The 25,686-nt window shown below is 49.5% G+C and overlaps 1 protein-coding gene across 2 annotated transcripts; it reads right to left on the bottom strand.

Annotated features, from left to right (window-relative positions):
- Positions 1-279: 279 nt before the first annotated feature.
- EXOSC10 (exosome component 10) lies at positions 280-25,620 on the bottom strand. 2 transcript variants are annotated; one of them, XM_058719095.1, is made up of 25 exons: positions 25,463-25,620; positions 22,999-23,135; positions 20,469-20,592; positions 18,593-18,697; positions 18,138-18,303; positions 17,645-17,759; positions 15,723-15,798; positions 15,407-15,517; positions 15,062-15,205; positions 14,348-14,538; positions 13,176-13,332; positions 12,874-13,022; positions 12,641-12,691; positions 11,875-11,986; positions 10,037-10,087; positions 9,785-9,863; positions 9,589-9,698; positions 7,626-7,721; positions 7,231-7,305; positions 4,788-4,875; positions 3,593-3,666; positions 2,895-3,066; positions 2,071-2,132; positions 1,080-1,156; positions 280-421 (listed from the first exon to the last, which is right to left on the bottom strand). In XM_058719095.1, exons 1-25 carry the CDS (start codon positions 25,571-25,573, stop codon positions 391-393), a joined length of 2,664 nt encoding a protein of 887 aa, XP_058575078.1. In that variant the 5' UTR covers positions 25,574-25,620; the 3' UTR covers positions 280-390. The 2 variants fall into 2 exon arrangements, with proteins under 2 accessions (XP_058575078.1, XP_058575079.1); XM_058719096.1 differs by lacking the exon at positions 22,999-23,135 and having other exon boundaries at positions 25,463-25,583.
- Between the last annotated feature and the right edge of the window lie 66 nt (positions 25,621-25,686).

The following is a 25,686-nucleotide window of genomic DNA, read 5'->3' as shown; positions in this document are numbered from 1 at the left end:
GCATGTGAAGGAGGGAGCACGGCTCATGGAACCCTCTTAAAAGGGAGAGTCGATGCTCCATGAACAGGGTGCTCTGTGTTTTGTGGGTGCTGCCCTTTTCTGAGTCATAGGAGATTCTCCTGTGTTCTCTCTCAGGAATGATTCTGGACTTCTCCAGAAATCAGTGTCCTCAAGGGCATGCTTACCCACAGACAGCCGGAGACGGTGATCTGAACGGGGTGGGATCTGTCCTCTCCTGCCGGAACTGTGGTGGCAGCAAAGGAAAAGTCAGGAACCCGCTTTCTTCCAGTAAGAATTATTTTTAATGGTTTAAAAATGAGTCTGTACAAAACCAGCACCACCGTCTGGTGCTTCCGGTCCGCTGGGGAATTCCGGGGGTCTCTTCCAGTGCTATCTCTTTGGCCAGCTGTGCCTGAGACCTCTGCAGAGACAATATGAAAACAAGAGTTACTTCTTCCAGTTTGGCTGGAGAGCTGCTCTCCGCTGTTCATAAAACCTTGCAAACCTTAATGCACAACTGGGGGAGCCTGGTTTGTTGGGGGGGGGGGCGTGCGGTGGTCCTGGACAACTGAGCTTGGCAGTAGGGTGCCCCCCTACCCTGGCAGACGAGAGCGGGCTGGGGCAGTGCCCTGGGGCCCAACGAGGGTGGCTGTGCTGGCTAAGATCTAACGGCAGATTCCCTCATCAGGCCACCCCCCAGGGGTGAGTCCTCTGGTTTCAGGGTCTGTCCTGAGGATAAGCATTTCAGGTTCTTAACTAAAATTTTCTTAAATGACAACCCACATTCACTTCACTGATTTTCCCCCCCCATTCCTCAGAATTGGGCTGATCTAGGAAAATTCCAAGCCTATTTGCTCGGAGGTGACCCCGAGGCAGCTGGGTGGCGATAGGTGGTGAGTGACAGGAATCTGAGTCCGGGACACAGTGACAGCACTCGGCAGTCCCTTCCCCTCCTCCCAGCTCGGCTTTCCTAGAGTGACCGGGAGGGATCTGCTCCAGTGAGGCTCTCTGGGTCTTTCCAGCTGAGACCTCTGAGCCACTGCTGGGTTTGCGGGGCCACGCCGGCCTTGGCCACATACCTGTCTGGCTTTCCGCTTGGAAAGGACATGCTTTTGTTTCCCACCGACTGTTTAAGTTTTTTGGGTGCGGCGCATTTCTGAAAAGATAAAACGAAAAAAAAAAAATCACTTCGGCTGAGTGATAACCTGACTGCAGGAGACACAGGAAACAGCTCAGAAGGCCCTCCCGAGACACCAGCGCCACCGGTGTGACTGGTTTTCTCTCCACTGGATGTTTCTGGGTGCTCTGAAGAAAAGGCCATCCGGATGAGCTACTAAAGGGACAGGAGGGCTCCACACGGGCCTCAGCCTCCGCGTGCAAATTTTCGGCCACTTTTGGCTCCGACTGGCACCAACACCCACGGGGGCGAATGCAGGCTTGTGCCAGCACAGAAAGGAGTGTCTGTGGCCTGCGGCTGTGATTCCCATGGTAGCAAACCGCATGCCAGCCTTTACGGCCTCTTTAAAAAAAGCTTTTTTTTTTTTTTCTTTTTCTTTTTATTGCTGGAAGAGCTGATGGGTATTGTCCGGACTTGGGAAGGGATGAGGTGAGGGCAAAGATATGCAAAGGAAGATGACTGATGATTCCTAGCTGGGCCCTCTTCCCAGCAGTGGAAGAGGAAAAAAAAAAAAAAAAAAGCACCACGAGCACGTGAGAATTCTCAAGCAGATTTCTATTTTTCATGTAAAAATTTTTTTATTTTAGAGAGAGTGTGCGTAAGTGGGGGAGAGGGGCAGAGGGAGGCAGGCAGAAAGAGAAGGAGGGAATCCTAAGCAGGCTCCACGCTCAATGTGGAGCCTGACGCGGGGCTCGATCCCACGACCCTGGGATCACGACCCGAGCCGAAGTCAAGAGTCGGATGCTTAACCGACTGAGCCACCCAGGTGCCCTGTCTTTCCTTTTTTCTTTTTTTTTATTAGCTGTATCTTGTGTTTTATTTTTTAATTTTCAATGAAAATATAGCTGACATATACAATCTTACTAGTTTTCGGTGTCAAATACATGTCTTACCTTGCCAGATGGCATCTGCTTATTTGGATCAAACTGGGAAGAAGGTTTCGATTTGCTGTTTCCTGGAAGGTAAGAGAAGAGAGACACCAGTGATCACGTACAGGAGTTAGTACACCCAACAGGCGGACTCCTGGGTGGGTGCCCGGTGTTCAGGAAGGGTGGGGCTGTCAGCCTGCTGACCCCTTTACGAGGAGGGACCGATGGCTGACACATTTCCACGTGTCACGCTCCCAGTATAGAAGGACAGCCCGAACACTCGTTTCTCACAGATCTATTCTCAGCTCAGGGCAGGTGGCTACAGCACTGGCTCTTTTTCCACCGAGGAAACCCGTTCTGGTCTGCGTGCCGGTCAGATGCCACTGTCGGGAACTTGGGCTCTGAGGTGACAATCCTGCGCTACCTTCTCTCTCTTCAAAGGGACGTGGTGCCAAGGAGGCTGCTCTAGAGTCAGGAACGCCGCCTGTAGCCCCTCCAACGTAGATGGACTCTGACGGGCCAAGGAACAGCAGAGCACCTCACGGGCGTCAGGTTTCTTCAGTCAACTCCTTACCATGTTTGTGTGTCTGAGAAAATGTGTTTCTGGGCACAAGCTACAGTGAGGGAAGACCACGCGTGCCATCTCGCTCAGCTACCAGGGAGGCCCCGGCAAGTAAGGCCCAGCACAGGAGGGCGGGCTCTCTGTCCGGGCGCTGCAGGCTCCTAGGGCGCCGGTGCCTTGTCCTTCTCGGGCTTAGCCGGTGCCTAGGGCACGCTTTCTTCACGCTACAGTTCCTCCCCCCTAAGGCGGCCAGACATTCCCTAAAGGGCACCAGTCCCGGCCTCACCAGCAAAAGCCTTGAAATCCGACTTGCTGTAGTCGTAAGGGGTAAAATCTTTTCCTGGCAGATCTGGGTCTTTTGGCTTCTTAGAAGTTTTGAGTCGTTTCTTCTCTTGTTTCTGCTCTGTGGTCCTTGGGTCACTCGTCGTTCGCTCTCTCTTCTTGGCGGCGCTTTCTAGCTGTAGAGGGAAGGAAGCACAGGGGTGGGTGAGACAGACGGACGGCCCCACTAGGGACTCCGCCGCTGTGCTGGCAACTGGAAGGGGAGTGCGGGCCGTGAGTCTGGGCAGGGCTAGGGCCACATGGAACAAATCCCTCGCCGGAGAATGGCGGCAGGTCACTGAGGAAAGATGGGCTATGCACTCTGGAGGGCTCTAGCGGGGTGGAGAACGAAATACACACTAGGGCAGAGCAGGACGGTAAGCAGGCTTGGCTGTTAGAAGCTTCAGCACCTTATCTACTACTAGAGTCAGGGGTACGGTCTGTTGAGGGTAAATTCAACAGAGGAAATCATCTAAGAGGAATTGCGATATAAACTTTTTTGAGGGGAAATAAGGCAGGCACTAACTGACAAGCCAAAATGGACGGGGAAGACATAGCATTCAATTTGAACCACAGGGCAAGCCCTCCTGCCATTCGAGGAAAATCCTGGCCACAACCAGGGGCATCGGGTTTCTTAAAAGAAAGAGAAGGGCCGGCACGTACGGCAGCCTGCTGTCGGACGGACACGGCCTGTTCCGCTGTTGCTTTGTACTCTTCCCTGGCCTGGTCCCGGGCGGCTGGAAGAGAGAGCACTGTCTGTGGAGCTGCTGCCTCCGGCAGCCAAGCCTCCTTCCTCACCCGGCTGCCCCGGCTGCCAGGGCCGCCACAGCCGGGGCGCCCTCCCTGCTCCCCAGCCTCCCGCACCGGCCCCTCTCCCCCAGGCTCGGAGGAACGGCTGCCTTGAGGCTCAGGCCCGGGCGCTCTCCCCACACTCTCAATCTGACGGCCCACCTGCCCCTCTCCTGAGAGCCCAAGCCAGACGTCCACCACCTACGTGACTCCTCCCTGAGGACATTTCGGATGGGCCTCAACCACGGCACATCGAGGACCAGAACGAGACCCAAATCGGCGCCCTGTGCACTCTTACTCTGTTGCTGGCCACCCTCGTCTTTCTAATCACTCAGGCCCAAACCTTCTGGCGTCCGCGGCTCCCTTCCTCCTCTCACGTGCCTCACCCGACTCGTCATGAAGTGCTGTCAGTGTCCCCACCGGAAACGTCGGCTTCCAGCCGCCCGTCCCCAGCTCTGCTACCGTGCCTTCCGAGCCAGCGGCCCCTCACCTGGGTTACCGCCCTGTCTCCTACCTGGGCTCCCACTCCTGCCCTCTCCACTGCCCTCTGTGGCCCCTGAAGATCAGTGCAGGTCACTGCTCCGCTCAGACCCTCCAGAGCTTCCCAGTCCGCTGGGAGTACAAGCCGTGCCCTCACGACAGCCCTTCCTGCTCTCCTCCCCTCAGCCGCGCTGGCTTCCCGGCCTCTCTCTGTGTGCGCCCGACAAGCGACCGCCTCGGGGCCTTGGACTTGTGGGGCTTCCCCCGGAAGCAGCCCGCCTTTGCTCAGTGTCACATTGATTAGACTGCCTTCACCAAACGCCACACGGAAGCGGCCACCACTCCCCCGTGCCCGCCCCCAAGCACCTCCTACCCCTCTCCCCGCGGAAGTGTCTCTGGCCATCTGCAAGGACAAACGTTCACGGTAGGCTGTCCGCTGTCCCCCAGGAAAAGGCAAGCCCCGCAGGCAGGGGCCGTGCCATTCTGTTTGCTGCCACACGGGCCTTTTGTTGAACAAACAGAATGATGTACAAGGCCTGTTCTTTGACAGACACACTGACGGGCTGCCTTACAAGGAAGTGAGAGCTACCTGCTTGCTCCGCTGCCGTCTCCTTGGCAATTTCTTTAGATTCTTTGCGTACCTGCACCTGGCTCGCCAGCTTCCAATGGTTGCTGATCTACAATGAAAACAAACCAGACAAAAACGCTCCGAAACTCAGCCACCCAGGAACGCTGTATTTTTTTAATGGGGTGATACTGGACATGCTAACCTAACAACGACACACGTTCTAAGTCAGAAGTTCCAAATCTGATGACACACACACACACACACAAAAATCCGTTTTATTTATAAAATCTTTATCAAGAAGGACAAAGGGCAACTGTATTGCAGGCACTGAGCCGGATGCTTTCCCGTCCGTTGTCTCATTCAATCCCTTCTAATAATCCCCGGGACAAAGGCATTATCATCACCCCCACTTTGAGATGGGAAATAGGTTCAGAGAAGCTAAATAACTCGTCTGAGGGCACACGGTTAGCAAATGGTGGAGCTGGGATTCAAGGCAGGACTTCTCAGGGCCGTTTGCTTCTGCATGAACATTTGCCTGCGGGTCAGGACGCATCTCGCTGAGATTAGACAGAAGCACGGTAAGGGACGTACAGTTGCCGAATGGGCCACAACTGGTGGGGGAAGAGGGGCAGAAGGCATAAGAGCCACCTGACTCCCCATTTCTAAAGGCAGGAGGCCGACCACCAGCGACAGGGCAGGGGCCCGTCAGGTTTCTGGCCTGACCCTTGGTGCCTAACGAAAGAGCGGGAGGCAGACGGAGCCAGGCCGTCCATCTGACTGGAGCAGAAACTTCCTGCAGGAAGGAAGAAGGCTTTTGACAGACAATTAACAACGCTGGCTCCCAGGAACATCTCATGGGGCTCCAGGGAAGGTATTTCCTTATTCCTCATTATGCTATTAAAAACAAACCAAACAACAGAAGACAGAGTGTTTTAAAATTTAAGCTGTCATCTATAAGAGCCTTAAAGTAATATTCATATATAAAAATGCATCAAGCTGATCCACAAAGAACTTATCAAACTCAACACCCAAGAAACAATCCAGTGAAGAAATGGGCAAAAGATATTAATAGACACTTCTCCAAAGAAGACATCCAGATGGCCAACCGACACATGAAAAAATGCTCAACTTCACTCATCATCAGGGAAAGACAAATCAAAGCCACAGTGAGATACCACCTCACCCCTGTCAGAAGGGCTAACGTTAACAACTCAGGCAACGACAGATGTTGGCGAGGATGCAGAGAGAGAGGATCTCTTTTGCATTGTTGGTGGGAATGCAAACTGGTGCAGCCATTCTGGGAAACTATGGAGGTTCCTCAAAAAATTAAAAATAGAACTACCCTACGACCCAGCAATCGCACTACTAAGTATTTATCCAAGGGATACAGGTGTGCTCTTTCGAAGGGGCACATGCACCCCCATGTTTATAGCAGCGCTGTCAACAATAGCCAAAGGATGGAAAGAGCCCAAATGTCCATCGACGGATGAATGGATAAAGAAGATATGGATAAAGAAGGTGTGGTGTGTGTGTGTGTGTGTGTGTGTGTGTGTGTGTGTAATGGAGTATTACTCGGCAATCAAAAAGAATGAAATCTTGCCATTTGCAGCTATGTGGATGGAACTGGAGGGTATTATGCTAAGCGAAATTAGTCAGAGAAAGATAAATATCATATGACTTCACTCATATGAAGACTTTAAGAGACAAAACAGATGAACATAAGGGAAGGGAAACAAAAATAATATAGAAACAGGGAGGGGGACAAAACAGAAGAGACTCTTAAATATGGAGAACAAACAGAGGGTTACTGGAGGGGGTGTGTGTGTGGGGGATGGGCTAAATGGGGAAGGGGCATTGAGGAATCTACCCTGAAATCGTTGTACTATATGCTGACTAACTTGGATGGAAATTAAAAAAAAAAAAAAAAAAAAAAAAAAGGAAAAAAAGGCATCAAGCTGTACACCTAACATCTGTGCACTTTGTGACATATAAATTGAACTCCAATTAAAACCAAAAGCCTCAGGGCACCTGGGTGGCTCAGTCGGTTAAGCATCTGACCTCAGCTCGGGTCACGACCTCACAGTTTGTGAGTTCGAGCCCCGCATCGGGCTCTGTGCTGACGGCTCAGAGCCTGGAGCCTGCTTCAGACTCTGTGTCTCCCTCTTTCTCTGCCCCTCCCCTGCTCACGCTCTGTCTCAAATTAAAAAACAAAACCAAAACCAAAAACAAAACATTAAAAAAAAACCTGAAAGCCTGTTTCTTAAAAGGTTCCCAAATGCTTCTGAAAGTCAGAATAAAGTTCTCGCCCCTCTCTCTAGAAACTATGCTTATATGTATTTATATATAAAGCGTTTTCTGTATTCAGGAGGTTCAAGATGGGCTTAAGACAAGAGCTAGTTCAGATAATTAAGAAGTCTCCTTTTCCTAGAAAGTCACTCTTGGAAAGGATGGTGAGTCCACTTACTTCATAGATTTTTGATGACGGATCAAACTTCGCTGCCTGAGAAACGTGAGCGCGGCGTTCGAGAGAAGGCAGAAACTGGAGGGACGGAAACAGTCGTGTTAAAGGCGGTCAGGAACTGGGCGGGGGGTTTCGGTTGGTGTCAGCGTGGGAGGCCTCGTTCAGAGCGTCAGCCGAGCCATAGCTCACTGGCATTTGAGCGAGGTATCCTTGCCGGTTTCATCTGAGAAGATCCCGACTCCATCCCAACCTGGACACCAGGGACAACGGACACACTGGATTCAGGTGCTCCCTCTTTTCTGGGCTGTCGGCCTCTTTTCCAGGCAAAAGGCCCCTACAGCGGCAGAAACCTCTGCCTGTTCCGTCAGCCCTCAACTAGATACACAACGCTTACTCACCATCCTAAATGGATTTTCAAAGGACTCCATTATGTTCTGGGCTTTCTTCTGTGCAACCGTTAGTGGGCCCTTTCCACTCTCTTCAGCACTAGGTTCCTGCAGGGACAAACAGAAAACGATCAACTCATCACCGTCATCATTTTGTGGCAATACGATACAAGCAACGGCATAATCGTAACAGTAATAAGAATACTGGCTAATTTTTTAGGGCTCTCGTCTGCGTAAAGCACTGTAATAGCCTGTAATAGCACGCAGTGGGGTGTACTTAACATCTATTTATTAAACCAATGAACTCTCACTGTGTCCTTACAGACTATTAAAGTATGTGGTATTATTCTCCCCATTTTACAGATGAGGAAACTGAGGCACAGAGAGGCTAGGTCTTCCAGACCCTGACGGCTAACAGCGGCACAATGAGGACTTTTTTTTTTTTTTTTTAATTTTTTTTTTTTCAACGTTTTTTATTTATTTTTGGGACAGAGAGGGACAGAGCATGAACGGGGGAGGGGCAGAGAGAGAGGGAGACACAGAATCGGAAACAGGCTCCAGGCTCCGAGCCATCAGCCCAGAGCCCGACGCGGGGCTCGAACTCACGGACCGCGAGATCGTGACCTGGCTGAAGTCGGACGCTTCACCGACTGCGCCACCCAGGCGCCCCACAATGAGGACTTTAAACTTAGGTCCATCTGGCTCTAGAACTCGAGGTTGTAACCGGACACTCACAAATGAAAAAAATTACACACTTTTGCGGGGAATCAGGACAATTCTGCACCGGGGTGTTGCTTCCAACCGGGTTCAGCATGCAAGCTATCCTTCCGCGTGCTCTGTGGTAGCAGTCTTGCCACCCAGGGCACAGAGACACGACGGTCTGTTAAGTACAGTGCTTCCGTGTTCACACGGCCCCAAGTTCACGCTCGGATTTGTAGCTGCTGAGTCACCTTGATGACTCAGTTAAAGCGCCTAGATTTCTCTGGTCACGAGTTACTGAAGCCAGACCCAATCTAAGTTTATGTGATTAAGTGAGAAAGTTAACTCTCAGGCACCACGTCTCGCAGGCGGCATTTTGTCTTCCTGGCTGCGGCCTCGCGCTCTGGGGTGATTCTGGAACCTACGGAACCACCCAGCTGTTTCTCACGTGAACACCTGCTAAGCTCGATCCTCGTCTTTGTCCAAACGGATCAGACGCTTGCTTCTCTTTCTTTCCAGAAATTCTGAATTTTTCCTCTACCCCCTCTGTTGTTGGCAGTATTCAGTCTTACCTGTGTATTTTCCCTTCATCCTGGTCATTTTGGTATCTACCTATCTTGACCAACAACCACACCGTTCATCCTCCCTTTGCAAACAGCCTGAAATTCCAGTACTGGCAGAAACACCCACTAGGGAGGACAGACCGGGACAGGCTCTGTCACAACCCAGTGCGTATTCCGGGAACACGGCCTGACCCAGGTTGGCCACACTCGGTCCCATACTGGACGTGGTCACGACCTACCACGGCTCAGCCCCTCTTTGGGATGCGAAACACATATCTCCCCGCTTCCCAGTGCCCTCATATCCCGCCCTTCGCTTTCCTTAATCGGCCAGCGTACAGAGTTACACTCACGAGAGTGCTCAGCAGGCCCCTTCTGGGACTCAGGCCGAGCCGCCTCCACTGTGGCTGTCAGGAAGGTCCTGCTTACGGATCACCGTGGCCCACAACCTCCTCCCCGCCAGGCGTTAGCACTCTCGTCAAGGTGTTAACCCTTCCTCGAGGATCTCTTCACACAGAGCTCAGGAGACAATCCTCTGCCCATCTCTCACAGACTGCTTAGCAGATCTGTCTCCACGCCTGTCCCCTCCGGCCTGGGTTTTACTTCTGGCATTAGCGTCCACAGTGGATGCGACGCTCCAGGCACACAGCCTGTCTGATAAAGCCAACAAATCCCTGCCGGTCTACATCACCTCACCGGCGAGTCCCACTACTCACGTTAAATAACGTGATGACAGCGGTAGCGATCAGGCATTTGGTCTCTGGAGGGGCGTCCTCTTCTCTTTGGTCAGGGAAGAGGCTTGCCTGTTTCTGCACGGGCACGGGCCCTACAGGGATGGAAGTCAGTAAGGTCAAAGCCTAGCGGACAGCGTGCAAGGCACTTTCCAGGACATTCCAGAGGCCTCTACGTTACCGTCGCTTGCGACGACAGGGTAGCCATCTGAAGGGGCGTGGGAGCAATCGTGGGGTCCAAAGAGAACATTCTCTAATCTCTGCGTCAGAAAGAAACCGACACGCCTCATGAAAGCCTTGCAAGCGTGCAGCAGCTTTTCACTACCGTGCTGGGGGCTGCCTCGGACAGGGAGGTTTGTCCTGCGCCGGCTCTGACTGGTGTCCCCCCCGCCCCCGCCTGCCCACCGGAAAGAGGACAGATGCAGGACCATACCTCGGGGCTGGGCAGCGGGCTGGTCTTCTTCACGCTGGTTGCCACTTCAGACTGAGGAGGAAAAACAAAAAGCATCTGAGGAAAGGTATGCCAGTGGGGCGCCCGCACGTGTTTCCCTGGCATAGACTGTGCCCTTCACTAGACTGTCGTTCACGAGCCCAGAGATTTTCTTTCGTCCTTCATCCCTTACAGCGCCTGGCGATATGATCAGTTGGTACTTGGTAATTATCTGTTGAACGAAAGAATGAAAGCCTTTCTCATGGCAAAGGGACGACGCAGCAGATTTGCAAGAGCTTGAAAGAGATTCTTGTCTAGAGACCAGGGTTTCTCTTTCCCTGGACAAGCTGTAGAGCCAACGGAGGAAGCTTGAACACGAGGACTGAGATGTGTATATCTTTACACATCCTAAAGGAATTGATTTTAAGTCTTTCTGGGTCAATAATCTTTCAAAAAAATTACAAATACGGTTTACTATATACCAATATTACCACTGAGGCAACACCGTTAAAAATTGTCCCCTCCTAGCTCGGAGCCTGGAGCCTGCTTCAGATTCTGTGTCTCCCTCTCTCTCTGCCCCTCCTCTGTTCACGCTCTGTCTCTGTCTCTCTCTCAAAAATAAAGATTAAAAAAAAACTGCACCCCCCCCCCCCCAAATACAAACCAAGACACGTAAATCTATCTGAACATGCTGTAGCATCGACACAGGCGTGTGCGCGCGCACACACACACACACACACACACACACACACCCGCCACCGTGTCCGCACCCGGGCGCCACGTGCGTGGAGATGCAGGTAACCGGACTTCCGGCTGGCTAGCCTGCCTTCATCTGAGTTTGTCGAAAGTTTGGCATCTCCTTCACAAAATCAGCTCTTCCTGAATTCCCCATTTCTATCCGAGGCCCTCCTATTTTCCCAGTCACCTAGGCTTTATATTTGGAGTGAGTTGTCCTGGACTGGACTTCCACTATCCCCAAATCCACAGTCTGAGAACACGCCGGGGTACTTCGCACGGTGCTCAAAGAAAATGGCAGTCGCTTTCATCGTCTGTTACTAATTCCCATCGACCTTTCTTCTGATGGCGCTTCTTGTTCGTGTTCCTTTCCTTCCATTTCTGGGACCGCCAAACTCACAAGACGTTATCGCTTCACGTCTTGGACCCCTGCCAGGCTTCCAAAACATGCTCCCTGGACTGAGACCCTCAATCCATTTTTTTTTTTTTTTAAGTTTATTTATTTAAGTAATCGCTACACCCAATGTGGGGCTCAAACTCACAACCCTGAGATCGAGAGTCGCACGCCCCTCCGAGCCAGCCGGGCGCTGTGACCCCCAATCCATTTTATTCCACCAGGTTAACTGCCTCCCAACAACAGCTAACTGGCCCAGTCATTAGACATTACTTGCTGTCGACTTATTGAAGACAGGATCATAAAATAACAAAAATGAGCTTCAGCTTTTCACTGTCATCAAGAAGACATGTCTACTGGCTTTCCTAGCCCCTATTATTTTCTTGGGGTTAAAAAAATTTTTTTTTTAATTTTTATTTATTTTGGGGGGGCAGAGTGTGAGCGGGGGAGGGGCAGAGAGAGAGGGAGACACAGAATCTGAAGCAGGCCCCAAGCTCCGAGCTGTCAGCATAGAGCCTGACGCGGGGCTCGAACTCACAGACCGCGAGATCATGACCTGAGCCGAAGGTGGACGCTTAACTGCCTGAGCCACCCAGGCGCCCCTCCTGGGGTTTCTCTTTAGCATGGAGACCAGATCGTGTATGGAGAAGACCACAGGTGCCAGCAGACAGAGCCTGGTGAGCTGAGAACCTTTGGCAGCAAAGCTTCTTACCTTCAGCAGGGGCATCTCCCGAGCCTGCTGGATCAAGAGGTGCATCTCATTGATCTGCTGCCGTACGAGGGGTGGGACAGGGTTGCAGCAAGCTATGATGCCCTGGGGTTCCCTGAAGACAAGGAAGGACAAACTCATCACTCCGGGACACGGCCCTCCGAGGCTTCCAGACAAGCACGGTGATCAGGGAAGCCCGAGCGCTACGGCTGAGGGGAAGACCAGGGAGACGAGCTCCTAGCGGGGGGCAGTCGGGGCCAGCCGCTTCCGCATGTGCTCTCTGCTGCGGCAAGCTTGGAGGAGGTGGCCCCTGCAGCCTGCCTCCGGCTAACAGGGAGAGCTGGAGAGGGGCACCACAGCCCTGCCGAGCCGTTGCACTGCAACGGGGTCAACAGGAGATCACGAATTTGGATTCTCTGTGTATGCTTCAATGAACATCATAAAGCATTCAAAACCCCAAGATTCCAAATTACAGAGGAGAGCATCTGTGACACTTTCCTCCCTTCAGAGTGGGTACTGGAGGCTCAGACTCACAGCGGATCCGATCTGAGGCGTAACCATTGAAAACGGCTGCAGTTCAGGAGCTTTAGTTCCTACTGGGCAGTCCAAGGGAGGAAACTCTGAATCCTTGGACTCGTGAACTTCCTTAGAGCACTCATTTTTTTCTGAGTCAACAGCACTGGGCTAATAACTATCAGAGAGGCTGATTTTTGAAGGATAAAATTTCTCTGTTGAGAAAGTCAACATATTTATCAGTTCTCAGACTCACTTGGGCAGTTCTTCAGCTATCTTTAGCATCATGTGGTTTGGCAGGACGTATCTAGAACAAAACACACAGTGGTAGCACGTTAAATTCAGCCAGCGAGCCCCATTAAAAGGCTACAACCCGGGAGGGGAAAACGTAACACACTTTCAGGGTGAAAAGAAAAAAGCCCATTATTTCCTTGCTACCCGAGCCGCTCAGCCTAGGAGCAGATATTAAGAGAACGTCCAATCCCTTACCCGTAACTTTCATCTTCCCTACGAGCTGTTTTATCCCTCCAGGCAAACAGCAGCTGGAAGGCTGTCAGCTGCTGTGTGTTGAGATGCTTCTTCTGCTTCCTATACAGTTCGAGGTAGGATTCGTCCGTGAAGATAGGTTTGATGAATTTCTGCAATGTATTACAGAACATTCAGGATCAATGGGAATCAGAATTGTGCCCTGGGCTCTTGAAAACGTTCGGCTCCTTTCCTCTGTGTAACGAGCAAAGCAAAGCACGAGGACCCGGCCCGAGACAGGGTGGCCGTGACCGGTGACACTGTACCTTGAGGCAGATGTCCCTGCTCCGCTGCCACACCACCTGCAGCTGCACGGGCTGCTGGTTGCCTCGCTCCCACAGCTCCAGCCTCATTTTATCATAAATGTAAAGCAGGTAATGGGTGTCATCTCGGGCGTAGTTGAGCATTTCCTCAGGCAGAGGTCTAGAATTGCAACAGAGGCAATAATTTTGCTGGTTTCTGCCCCGGGTGTGGCAACGTAAGCTGTGTGCTCTGAGGGTGCTAATGAGACTTGGGCTCCTTTTAGTATCACAGCCAATACTCCAGTTATAGCGGCATTTCCTACATCTTAACAGGACAAGCCACTGTCTCCACGGTTGGGGAGAAAGGGCAGCAGGTAACGATGTGGTTGAAAATGGAGACCCTGGGGTCCCGAGTTTGAATCTTAGCTCTCAACACCTGTCCTCGGACAAGTCACCGGGCTCACTTTCCTCACCTGGGAAATGAAGGCCGGCACCTCACAGGCTGCTGTGGGGACCACCCGGCACAACATCCCCGAAGCTCTTAGCTCAGTGCTTGGCACATGGCAAGGGGTAAATAACAGGTAGTGGCTTTCAGGCTTTGTCAGTTTTCATCTTCTATCTGGGCTTTGTTAGATCCTCTTTGGAAGTTGTGGTGTGCGCAAGTGGAGGAAAGCTCATTGGAGGAGGCTGCTTCATACCGCAGCTGCAAACTCAGGAAGCCGGCCACCTGACAGTGACCGAGCTGAGCCCAAACCCCGGAAAGTGTGGCAGGACTCCACCAAAATCTTACACTCTAGTAAATACTCATTATACGGTGCGATCACCTACATACCTTAGAATTCTTTCAGACCTCTGGGAATTCACCACACGCACGCACGCACGCACGCACGCACCCACCCACCCGACTGCAGAGATCTGAGTTTCAAACGAGAGACGGGGAGGGATATAGACACGAACATGGCACACCTCTTCCAACGTCTATTCCCGAGAAGCGTGGTGTCATAGCCCCACATACACTCCACGTGGTCACCCTAAAACCTCCAGCTGTGCTGGAAACAGCTGGAAGAAAGACCAGCGACATTCAACTCAAGGTCTGGCTCACGTCACAGTCTGAACAAAGGCCTGCGCGGACGAGACGCTGATGGGCACCCCCGCTCCCTGTGCCATCAGCGTTTCCTCGTTAAGCACAAACTGACCGTATCCTCCAATCGGCCAGCTGGAACTGTTTGTTGGCTTCCACGTTGCAGTAGAGTTTCAGCAGATGGTCCAGCGAGTGCCTGCCCAGGTTAAGAAGGCGTGCCGCCTGATGGGTATCGAACATGTTCACTACATACAACCCGAAGTCTTTCTGTAGCCACTCTATGTCTGAATCAGCACCGTGGAAGACCTGAAAACAAAGCCGGAGTCAGGGGGTACAATGTGCACGAGGCCACTTGGGCCCCGAAACACACTCTACCTCTAGGGGATTATAACTCTGGAATTAAGCCAGAAGGCAGATTCAGATGGGTTCAGTTTTAAACGCTTCTTTTAATTTGGACCGACAGCCTTCTACACTCCTAATGGCACACTCTTCAAGTCTGAAACTGCTAACAGCCAGTGATTCTGAGAAAACAGCTCCACTAGCTTCAAGGATAGTCATTAAGTCCGCAGGATCCTGATGGCACGGGCTCACTGCAGGAATCCTTAACATGATGTACCGTCGCCCCGGGTGGTAACGAGCTGTAAGCTGTATCTCAGGCTGTTCTAATTGGGGCTTAGAAACAAAAGCAGTTTAGCGTGGGGGATCCGAGTGCAGGAAATTACAATGATTTCTCTCAACGTCACCAGCTCTATGTTGAAATAATGAAACAGTAAAACGAAAGCACTTAAATCCTGCGCTCATGCGCCAGGGCTGGAAAAGGCTGGCTGACCTTAACGATGGCGGGGTCTGTGAGGCTCTCATTGAGAATGTACATGTCACTTCGGAGCTCCAGGGTGTCGACAATGAAGTCTTCTGTTCGGGTGGAGATTTGCATCAGGCAGGTCAGCCCCAGGAAGCTCCTGTAGGAGTGGTGCTAAAACCCGGAAAGAGGGGAGAACAGAGAAAAATGATTCTGCTAGGCTTTCCTTTACGGATTTTAGGAGGCCAGCTATAAAAGTTACAAGGCAGATTGGTCTTTGCCAAAAAATAGATCTGTTGGTATTAATTTTATACTCCTCAAGGAGGTGCACTCATAGAGGATGTAAAATTTCACTCAAGGTCATTCACAACTTACCTCTAAGTCTACCGCAAACTCCTGACAAGCCAAGAGCTTCTCATTGAGCTCCACCAGTTCGTCCAGGGAGGATACAAAACGGCAGGGTGTTTCTCCCACAGGCCTATATAACTGGAGCACGAACGCACAGGTAGGAAGAGAGAGGAACATTACGAATCATCCTTCGCTAAAGCACAAAATGAATTAGGGGTTCAAGAAATGACCCAAAGGTGCAACCTTCTACTTTAAAAGATATTTAAAGAAAGCCAAGATTGCATTGATTGGATTTCTCCTGGGCTACCTGGCCATCATCCATAAACTCAGTTTGGATGCTAACCTGGGGTTCTGGCTTTTGAAGGACTGAATCTGGTGGAGTGAAGTGATCTAGTTCATACTGATAAGGATGTGCGAACCTGAATAAACAAAACAAAAAGAAAAGTCCTTTTGAGGAGTTTTGTGATTCAAGGAAGAACAACTGCTTTAATCCAATTTGTAAAGACAAATGAGCAAAGAACACTGTGAAAATATCTTCTCTCTATAAAAAGCACCATTATTTCAGTGAGAATTCAAGGGCATCAAAAAAAAAAAAAAAAGATCATGTCATACTGGTTCACCCTTATAATGTGATTAATTAAAAATCTACTGATTCATGGGGCACCTGGGTGGCTCAGTCGGTTAAGCATCCAACTCTTAATTTTGGCTCAGATCATGATCTCAAGGTTCATGGGTTCGAGCTCCACACTGGGCTCTGCGCCGATAGTGTGGAATCTACTTGGGATTCTCTCTCTCTCCTCTCTCTCTTTCCCTTTCTCTCCCTCCCTTGCCCTCTCCCCCTCCCCCTCGCTCTCCCCACTCTCTGCCCCTCCCCTGCTTGCGTTCTTTGTGTCTCAAAATAAATAAACTTAAAAAAAAAAATCTCATTTATAAAAACCTGAACTCTTATTTCAAAACACTGTATGACTGCCATTGTGGATGATAAAAAAATGTGCAATGTAGAATTCCTTGTGGTTTGGGGGGAAAAAAAACACAAACCTGTGGAGAGAGAGAGGGAATGGGGCAGGTATCTCAATAGGTCATATGCTAAAGGCTCTATTTTTTGTTTTTCTGTCATCTACTTGCATAAAAATCCTAAATCTCTGAGTTCCTTGAGGGCAGGGCCATGAGTCATCACCTTTATTCCTTTGCACCTGCCTGTGGCCTCATGGTGCAGAGCTGGGGCCGAGGGCATGCCGTTAGGGCAGACTCCAGCTATATGTGAGAAAAAGACCAACACCAGCAAAGTCCTTACCACCTTTTCCTTTCATACGGAAGGCAAGGTCCCTTTGTCTATTTTAAGCAGTTAATTATTCTTTTTTAAATTAATTAATTAATTTTTAAAAGTTTATTTATTTCAAGAGAGTGAGAAACAGAGAGTGTGTATGTGAGCAGGGGAGGGGCAGAGAGAGAGGAAGAGAGAGAGAGAGAGAGAGAGAGAGAGGGAATCCAAAGCAGGCTCTGTGCTGTCAGTGTAGTGCGGGGCTTGAACCCATGAACTGGGAGATCATGACATGAGCAAAAATCAATAGTCAGATGCTTAACGACTGGGCTGCCCAGGCACCCCTACGCAGTTTTTGGCAGATGTTTACACTGCCAGTGAAAAATGCCGTCTCCCTACTGACTTTATTGGCGGGCCCCTATCTCATGCCTGGTGAGAAAGGCAGAATGTCAGAGAGGAAGGACAGTTTTTTTTTTTTTTAACATTTATTTTTTTGAGAGAGACAGGGCATGAGCAGGGGAGGGGCAGAGAGAGAGGGAGACACAGAACCCGAAGCAGGCTCCAGGCTCTGAGCTGTCAGCACAGAGCCCGACGCAGGGCTCGAACCCACGAACCGTGAGATCATGGCCTAAGCCGAAGTCGGACACTTAACTGACTAAGCCACCCAGGCGCCCCTAGAGGAAGGGTAGTTTTAAGAAACTGGAGGTTTCGAGTTCTGATTGTGTGGGAAGTCAGCATCTCTCGGAGGGGGTGGTGGGGGTGAGAGCGAGTGCTACCTCTGAGGACTGGTGACGGCTACCCAAGATGTCACCTGTGCAGGCCCTCTGTGAACACCAGCAGCAGGTGTGACCAAAGAGATCCACTGTTAGGATAGTGATAACAATCACCCATGCCTCAGATTCTCTGTTTACACGGATACATTTTACAAGAGTGAAGCTGAGTGAGAATGTGGCATAAAGGCAATAATCACTCACGGCAGAAAGTCCCGACAGGCAAATACTCACATGTCCTGCTCCACCTGCTGGGTTCTCTGCTGATGGATGAAATCAGCCAGGGCAGGGGGGACATCCAAGTCCTCTGGACGATCCTGTGGGCGTTCCCTCCTTTCTTTAGAGAGTGCTAGAGACCCAAGGAACAACAAAAAACGTCATCCCAGGGCGTCTGGGTGGCTCTGTCGGTTAAGCATCCAACTTCGGCTTAGGTCATGATCTCACAGTTCATGAGTTCGAGCCCCGCATTGGGCTCTGTTCTGACAGCACGGAGCCTGGAGCCTATTTCGGATTCTGTGTCTCCTACCCTCTCTGACCATCCCCACTCGCACTCTGTCTCTCTCTCTCAAAAAGAAACATTAAAAAACAAAAACAAAACTGCCATCACAAAAGGGGTGAATACATTCACATCTTGTCTAGTTATGGAGGAGTTAGCTGGCTCCTTCCAAGACAGGGAGGCGGGGGGAGACTTTTCCCGCTTTCTTTAGGCAGAGTCTGCACGACTTACCCTGAGGGAGGGGTTTCTGAGCGTTGGGCTTGATGAAGATCTTAGGAAGAAATGGTGTGTTGGAGTTGTCGATCCTTTCTCGGAATTTAAGCTGAGGCCGGGCGATGTTTTTGGCATGAAGCAACCGGAAAGTTTCAGATTTTGTTTTTTTGCTATATTCTCCTGCCTACGATAACACATACAAATAGCTTATGACATCGCAACTCATCGATGAGAAATATAAATCCCATTTCTGCCTTCCAAGAGCATTCATTTGAGAGTGTATGTTGTGGATTAGGTTGCAGGGTGCAAAGGAGACAAGAGGTAATTAGGTGGTGCCTGTCCACGAGAACAAGTTGGGCAGTGGCCAGTTCTGTGTCCAATGAATCAGAACAGAAATGCAGACTTGCACAGCCAGGGGCCCTATTGTAAAGCTGACATTAGAAGCTCTAGTCCATGTGAAAAGCCTCCCTCACCTTGCGGTTCCAGCTGGACACTATTGTCTTGGGGACCTGTAATCCTGCAGGGAGGACTGGCTGTTGGTTCTTATTCACACCTGAAGCTTCATCCAGTAAAATACCCTAGGGGCAAGAGACAACAGTTCAGGGTTAACAGGTTAATTATTTGACATTCTTAAGAAACACATTCAGGGGCGCCTGGCTGCGTCAGTGGGTTAAGCGTCTGACTCTCGGTTTGAGCTCGGGTCATGGACTCGCGGTTTGTGAGTTCCAGCCCTGCACTGGGCTCCGTGTTGACAGTGCGGAGCCTGCTTTGAATTCTCTTTCTCCCTCTCTCTCTCTGCCCCTCCCCCACTTGCTCTCTCTGTCTCTCTTTCAAAATAAATAAATAAACTTAAAAAAAAAAAAAAAGAAATATATTCAAAGAATCATGCGTGGGAACATATATAAACACACACAAGAAAGTCAGCCCAAATAATTAAAACATTATTTGCTCAAAGACAGGGCAGTAATTGACCACTCCCAACCCTTGATCAGTTCCCCTGACAGCTCTCAGTTGAACTGAAAATTGAAAAATGATTGAACAGTGTGATCTGGCCCACAAAAAGAATTAAAAAGACCCTAGACTGTAGCTATTAAACAAGGAAGGATGGTACTCAGAGGGAGAATGGAGGGTGTTTTGATCCATTCTGCCCCATTGAAGCAGACGTAGGTTATCAGTCTGGGCATCCAGATGACATACGGTAGCATGGCTGGACTTGAAATCATAAAATATGAGAACCTGCTGAAGGACCCGTGGGCATTGAGACTATGGGAGGGATGACTTCACAGGACAGGAGTGTGTGATTTATTTTTTATTTTTTTAACGTTTATTTATTTTTGAGACAGAGAGACAGAGCATGAACGGGGGAGGGTCAGAGAGAGGGAGACACAGAATCTGAAACAGGCTCCAGGCTCTGATCTGTCAGCACAGAGCCTGACGCGGGGCTCGAACCCACGGACCGTGAGATCATGACCTGAGCCAAAGTCGGCCGCTTAACCAACTGAGCCACCCAGGCGCCCCAGGAGTGTGTGATTTAAATATCTGCAGGGTGTCACATGGTTGAGGGTTCAATTTGTTTTGGATGATCTCTGTGTATTTCTGTAAATAACGGCTGTAGAATTGGGCCTAAGTAGACAGTAAGCCAGATCATATGATCCACATCTCCTTCTAATCATGCAAATCAGGCTGTTTAGCAGATAGTAGATAACAGTAAAAAAAAAAAACAAAACTCAATTTTGGTTAGGTTCTGTACCCAGAAGCCCCTTCTCTCGCAATGCAAATAGGACTTGCAAACCTGGAACGTGGATTTCTTAACAGGCCTCCACTGAGCAGTGATAGGCTGAAGTAACTTATTTGAAGACAACTGTGTTATCTTTGGGGAAAAAAGGCCAACTGTCAGGAAGGGAATGTCATTGGAACAAGAAATGCTAAATTTCTGGGGCGTCTGGGCGGCTCAGCTAGTTAAGCATCTGACTTCATTTCGACTCAGGTTATGATCTCATGGTTGTGAGACCGAGCCCCACGCTGGACTCTGTGCTGAGTGTAAAGCCTGTTTGGGATCCTCTCTCTCTCTCTCTCTCTCTCCCCCACTCTCTCAAAATAAATAAACACTTAAAAAAAAAAAAAAAGAAATGCTAAATTTCCTTTTCATTTCCTCAGATGCTGGGGTTTCTTTTCATATTTTAATAATACAAAAGCTCCTCATTTGTTAATTACCTTTTTTTTTTTTTAAAGATTTCATCTTTAAGTAATCTCTATGCCCAACATGGAGCTCAAACTCATGACCCTGAGACGAAGCCAGCCACGTGCCCCCATTTGTTAATGATCTTAAGAGTAGGGTGAAACACTCACCACTCTTTCCAGAATGACGTCGTTGGTATCGACCAGCAAATCAAACTTGTCCTCCAACTCTGTCACTTTACTTCGGTCCTTAATGTTGCTTCGACACCCGTGGTACTGCATTACTCTGCTCATGCTAAAAGGACAGGAAAACCAAGGTTAGTTTGTATACCTTTATTCATTTGTTCTCAGTCTGAGAGAAAGCTTGAAAGGCTTGGCTTAGACTGTTCCCGATACTTTGTGATCAAACTAATAATATTTGCACCCTTATAGCAAAGTTGTGTGGCCTTGGGCAATTCCCTAAATCTCACTCAGACTCACGTTCCTCACTTGTCAATTGAAGGGATGGAAGAAATTACTGAAAGCTTCCTTTAAATTCTAAAGAATGCATCATACTATGTAAATAATACACTCCGCATTCATTGCTTTATCATGAAATCTAAAAGAGATTCTCTAACTCTGTCACATGACAGTTAAACAAAAACACTGTTTGTGTACTGTCTGTCCTCATACTCTTATTAAAAAGCTAATCCTCATGTCCCTGCAAGCTGTATGAGAGACTCTTGGATCTAGGCTTTCAAGTCCCATGTTATTCAAAAAGATTCACATATAGTGCAAGAGTCAATATGTTTTTTTAAAAGTTAAACTCAAGGGGCGCCTGGGTGGCTCAGTCGGTTGAGCGTCCGACTTCAGCCCAGGTCATGATCTCGCGGTCCGTGAGTTTGAGCCCCACGTCGGGCTCTGGGCTGATGCCTCGGAGCCTGGAGCATGCTTCCGATTCTGGGTCTCCCTCTCTCTCTGCCCCTCCCCTGTTCATGCTCTGTCTCTCTCTGTCTCAAAAATAAATAAACGTAAAAAAAAAAAAAATTAAAAAAAAAAAAAAAAGTTAAACTCAAAAGGTACCAAATAACATTTCCCTATTCAAAATCCATTGTCTTGGGGGACCTGGGTGGCTTAGTCAGTTGAGCACCTGACTCTTGATTTCAGCTCAGGTCATGATCCCAGGTCGTGGGATCAAGCCCTGCATCAGGGTCCACTCTGAGCATGGAGTCTGCTTATGATTCTCTCTCACTCTCTCTCTCCCTCTGCCCCTCTCCTCTGCTCACTCTCTCTCTAAAATAAATAGGGGCGCCTGGGTGGCTCAGTCGGTTGAGTGTCTGACTTCGGCTCAGGTCATGATCTCGCGGTCAGTGAGTTCAAGCCCCGCATCGGGCTCTGTGCTGACAGCTCAGAGCCTGGAGCCTGTTTCAGATTCTGTGTCTCCCTCTCTCTGACCCTCCCCCGTTCATGCTCTGTCTCTCTCTGTCTCAAAAATAAATAAACGTTAAAAAAAAAAAATTAAAAAAAAAAAAATTAAATAAATAAAATTGGGGCACCTGGGAGGCTCAGTCAGTGAAGCCTCTGACTCTTGGTTTTGGCTCAAGTCATGGTCTCATGGGTTTGCAGGATCGAGCCCCACGTCAGGCTCTGTGCTCATAGCAGTGCGGAACCTGCTCAAAATCCTCTCTCTCTCTCATCTGCCCCTCCCCTGCATGTGCACACACTCTTCCTCAAAATAAATAAACATTAAACAAAATAATAAAAAAATGAAATAGATGAGAAAAATCCACTCTTTAAAAAAATTTATTCTTTTAATGTTAAAAATTTTTTAAATCTTATTTAAAACATTTTTTTGTTTATTTATTTATTTTGAGAGAGACAGAGAGAGCACGCAGGGGAGGGGAAGAGAGTGAGGGAGAGAGAGAATCCCAAGCGGGTTCTGCACTGTCAGCGTAGAGCCCGATGTGGGGCTCGAACTCATGAACTGCAAGATTACAACCTGAGCTGAAACCAAGAGTTGGATGCTTAACTGAGCCACCCAAGTGCCCCTAAAAAAAAATTTTTTTTAATGTTTATTTATTTTTGAGAGAGAGAGAGAGAGAGAGAGAGAGAGAGAGAGAACATGTGGGGGAGGAGAAGAGACAGAGGGAGACACAAAATCTGAAGTATGCTCCAGGCTGTACAGAGCCCGACACAAGGCTTGAACTCAAACTGTGAGATCATGATCTGAGCTGAAGTCGGACACCCAACCCACTGAGCCACCCAGGGGCCCCTATTTTTTTTTTTTAAGTTTATTTATTTATTTTGAGAGAGAGAGTGCATGAGTAGGGGAGGGGCAGAGAGAGAGGGAGAGAGAGAATCGCAAGCAGACCCCATGCTGTCAACGTGGAGCCCAATACGGTGCTCGATCACGTGATCAGTGAGATCATGACCTAAGCCTAAACGAAGAGTCAGACACTTAGTGAGCCACCTAGGTGCTCCAAGGGTTTTATTTTTTTTAAGTAATCTCTACATCCAACGTGGGGCTGGAATTCACAACCCCAAGATCAAGAGTCACATGTTTTACCGACTAAACCACCCAGGTGCCCCCACTGTCTCATTTTTATATGTTATAGGTCTTGATAGCACAGAAAAATATGATTAAGATCAAACTAATCTAGGAAAAATTATCGTCTTCTTTATATTCATTATTCTCACTGTAATAAAATAATAGAGTACTCACCACTGAAGCAACCTGTCTCCCTGTGTTTCACAAAATGCCTGGAAACCAGGAAAACTTCGGTAGAAATCATACTCATCGCCAAACTGTGGTAGGCCCCCAGATGCCTTGGTGACTGCCACCACTGACCCAAGAGCAAACTGTCAAAAACCAGAAAAAAAGCATTTTTTGTTTAAAGTTTATTCATTTATTTTGAGAGACAGCGTGTGTGCATGCATGCAAAGCAGTGGGGGAGGGGCAGAGCGAGAAAGAGAGAGAGAGAGAGAGAGAGAGAGAGAGAGAGAGAGGGAGGGAGAATCGCAAGCAAGCTCTGCACTGTTAGTACAGAGCCCGTTCTGGGGCTCAATCCCATAAACCGTGAGATCATGACCTGAGCCGAGATCAAGAGTCAGACGCTTAACTGACTAAGCCACCCACGCACCCCAAAACAAGCATTTTATCTATCTATCTATCTATTTATTATAACAAGCATATTTTAAACACGGGTCCCCATTCATTCAAAAGCTCATTTTTCTCAGGGCACCTGGGTGGCTTGGTCGGTTAAGCGTCCGACTTCGGCTCAGGTCATGATCTCACGGTCCGTGGGTTCGAGCCCCGCGTCGGGCTCTGTGCTGACGGCTCAGAGCCTGGAGCCTGTTTCAGATTCTGTGTCTCCCTCTCTCTCTGCCCCTCCCCCGTTCATGCTCTGTCTCTCTCTGTCTCAAAAATAAATAAAACGTTAAAATTTTTTTTTTAAAAAGCTCATTCTTCTCAAGATTTACTATATACAATACATTGTGCTAGACGATGCATCTTCACACATTCAACAAATATTCATTTAGTGCTGATTTTACCTCAGGAACCAAGTTTTGGAGCTTACATTCTTGGGAGAGTGGGAGAGAAAGACTAAATACATACAAGACTAATATTCAAAATGGCCTGGCTTTGGGGACGCCTGGGTGGCTCAGCCGGTTAAGCGTCCGACTTAGGATCAGGTCATGAGCTCACGGTTCGTGAGTTCGAGCCCTGAGTCGGGCTCCCTAGTCAGTGCAGAGCCTGCTTCGGATCCTCTGTCGACCTCTCTGTCTGCCCCTCCCCTGTGCTCTCACTCTCTCAAAAATAAACAAACATTAAAAAAAACAAATGGCCTCGGTTTGAATCTTGGCTCTGCTACCTATCAGCTGTGATCTTGGGTAAGTTGTTGAATTTATCTGGACCTTAGTTTTCTCCTCTGAAAAAGAGGCATAATAAAAGTGTGAACCCCATAGAGCTGTTGTAAGGATTAAATGAGCTAATGAAGTCACAAAAGGTAGTGCTTGGTAAGCACCTAAGTGCTACCATTATTGCTACTCAAATTGAGGTCCATGAATTTTCTATGGGAATTGACTTCCCTGTTTCCATTTAGGCAAGCATCTAAAACATAAGAACATTCTAGATCCTTTCACTGACCAAAGTATAACCATCACTGCCCACAACTGGACTTGTGTTTATGTTCCAGTTAGTGCCAAGTGGTTCTTTATTTTAACTGTTGTGCGATCATGAGAAAAAAAAACCTGAAGTGCTGTCATAAAGAAATCATGGTTGGTAACATGAAGGGCGAACGACACCACTGTGAGTTGTGTAACGAATGGTTCAAGTGGGGGGGGGGGAGAGAAAGGAGGTGGGACACAGGGTAGCTGGTGAGCCTGAACGCTACCCAATCAGGACCATGGCTAGTGGTCCAGGAACTATCCCAGCCAAACAAATGAATTAATAATGACATCTGCTAATGATGATCCACCTAGCTGAGTGGAGGTTGGGGGAATACACAGTGCTAATTTACAAGTTATTTTAGTTTTGTGGATTTGTAAGAGTTATGCACGAGGCATAACTAAACCTACTTTTGTTTGTTCATATTTAAAAAGCATTACACAAATAATTTAGATGAACCCTCTCTGTGTTCCTCCGAGGAGGCAATGGTAATTGTTCTAAGGCACCCAGAGGAGGCTGAGTTGGTGGCAGCTGTTACAGGTGACATTAAACCCAGGGTCTGGGATTATATAGGACTGCACCGCATAAGAGGAAAGGAGGATCATCCCGGCCGCGGGAGAGGAGGATGCCCATGCGGCGTAAAGCAGCCGAGCCCCTCCGGGGAGTTGGTCCGGTGGCTCAGGCCCGGGCGGGGACGAGGGCCCGAGGGCTGGGGACATCAGGGTGACAAGGAAGCCCTTCCCAAGACGCTGACACGGCTCTCCACACCCGAGGCTGCATGGGCTCAATGTGAGAACGAGGGTCCTGGGAAGCGGGGCGTCCCTCAGTGTTCGCGTGCGATCACCGCCCGGGAGGGGAAGTGAAAGACTGTGCCCGGCTCGGACAGCGGCCTCTCGATCCCCACCCGGGGCCGGCAGCAGCGCGCGTGCGGCCGGCTGGGCGGCCGCCGACTGGATCCGGGCCTACCTCTGGCCGACCTCGGGCGGCTCCCGATGCCCCAGAGGCACAGCAAACTTACCTTCACAAAGCTGTCCGCGTCCGGGAAGCCCGGTAGCACCATCTCCCCGTCGGGTTTGGCCGCGCTAGTGGCCGACTGGGCCTTGGGCTCCCGGGGGCTGGGAGGCGCCATTTTTCCCAGCCTGCACGGCTCTTCTCGCGAGAGCGCCCCGGGTCGACGCGACGTGCGCGCACTACGCAAGCGCAAAGGTCGTCTTCTCGGGGGACGTGCTGGCTGGGAGTGTG

This window comes from Neofelis nebulosa, chromosome 2 (genome assembly GCF_028018385.1).
Source record: "Neofelis nebulosa isolate mNeoNeb1 chromosome 2, mNeoNeb1.pri, whole genome shotgun sequence".
Lineage (NCBI taxonomy): Eukaryota > Metazoa > Chordata > Mammalia > Carnivora > Felidae > Neofelis > Neofelis nebulosa.
This window is presented reverse-complemented; position numbering and strand designations above follow the sequence as displayed.

Coding starts and splice junctions, on each gene's coding strand:
- EXOSC10 (XM_058719095.1), bottom strand. CDS start 25,573: ATGGCGCCTCCCAGCCCCCGGGAGCCCAAGGCCCAGTCGGCCACTAGC. Junction 23,136..25,462: donor ACGCGGACAGCTTTGTGAAG/GTAAGTTTGCTG, acceptor GGTTTTTGACAG/TTTGCTCTTGGGTCAGTGGT. Junction 14,539..15,061: donor CAGACCCCGCCATCGTTAAG/GTCAGCCAGCCT, acceptor CTTTGTTTTCAG/GTCTTCCACGGTGCTGATTC.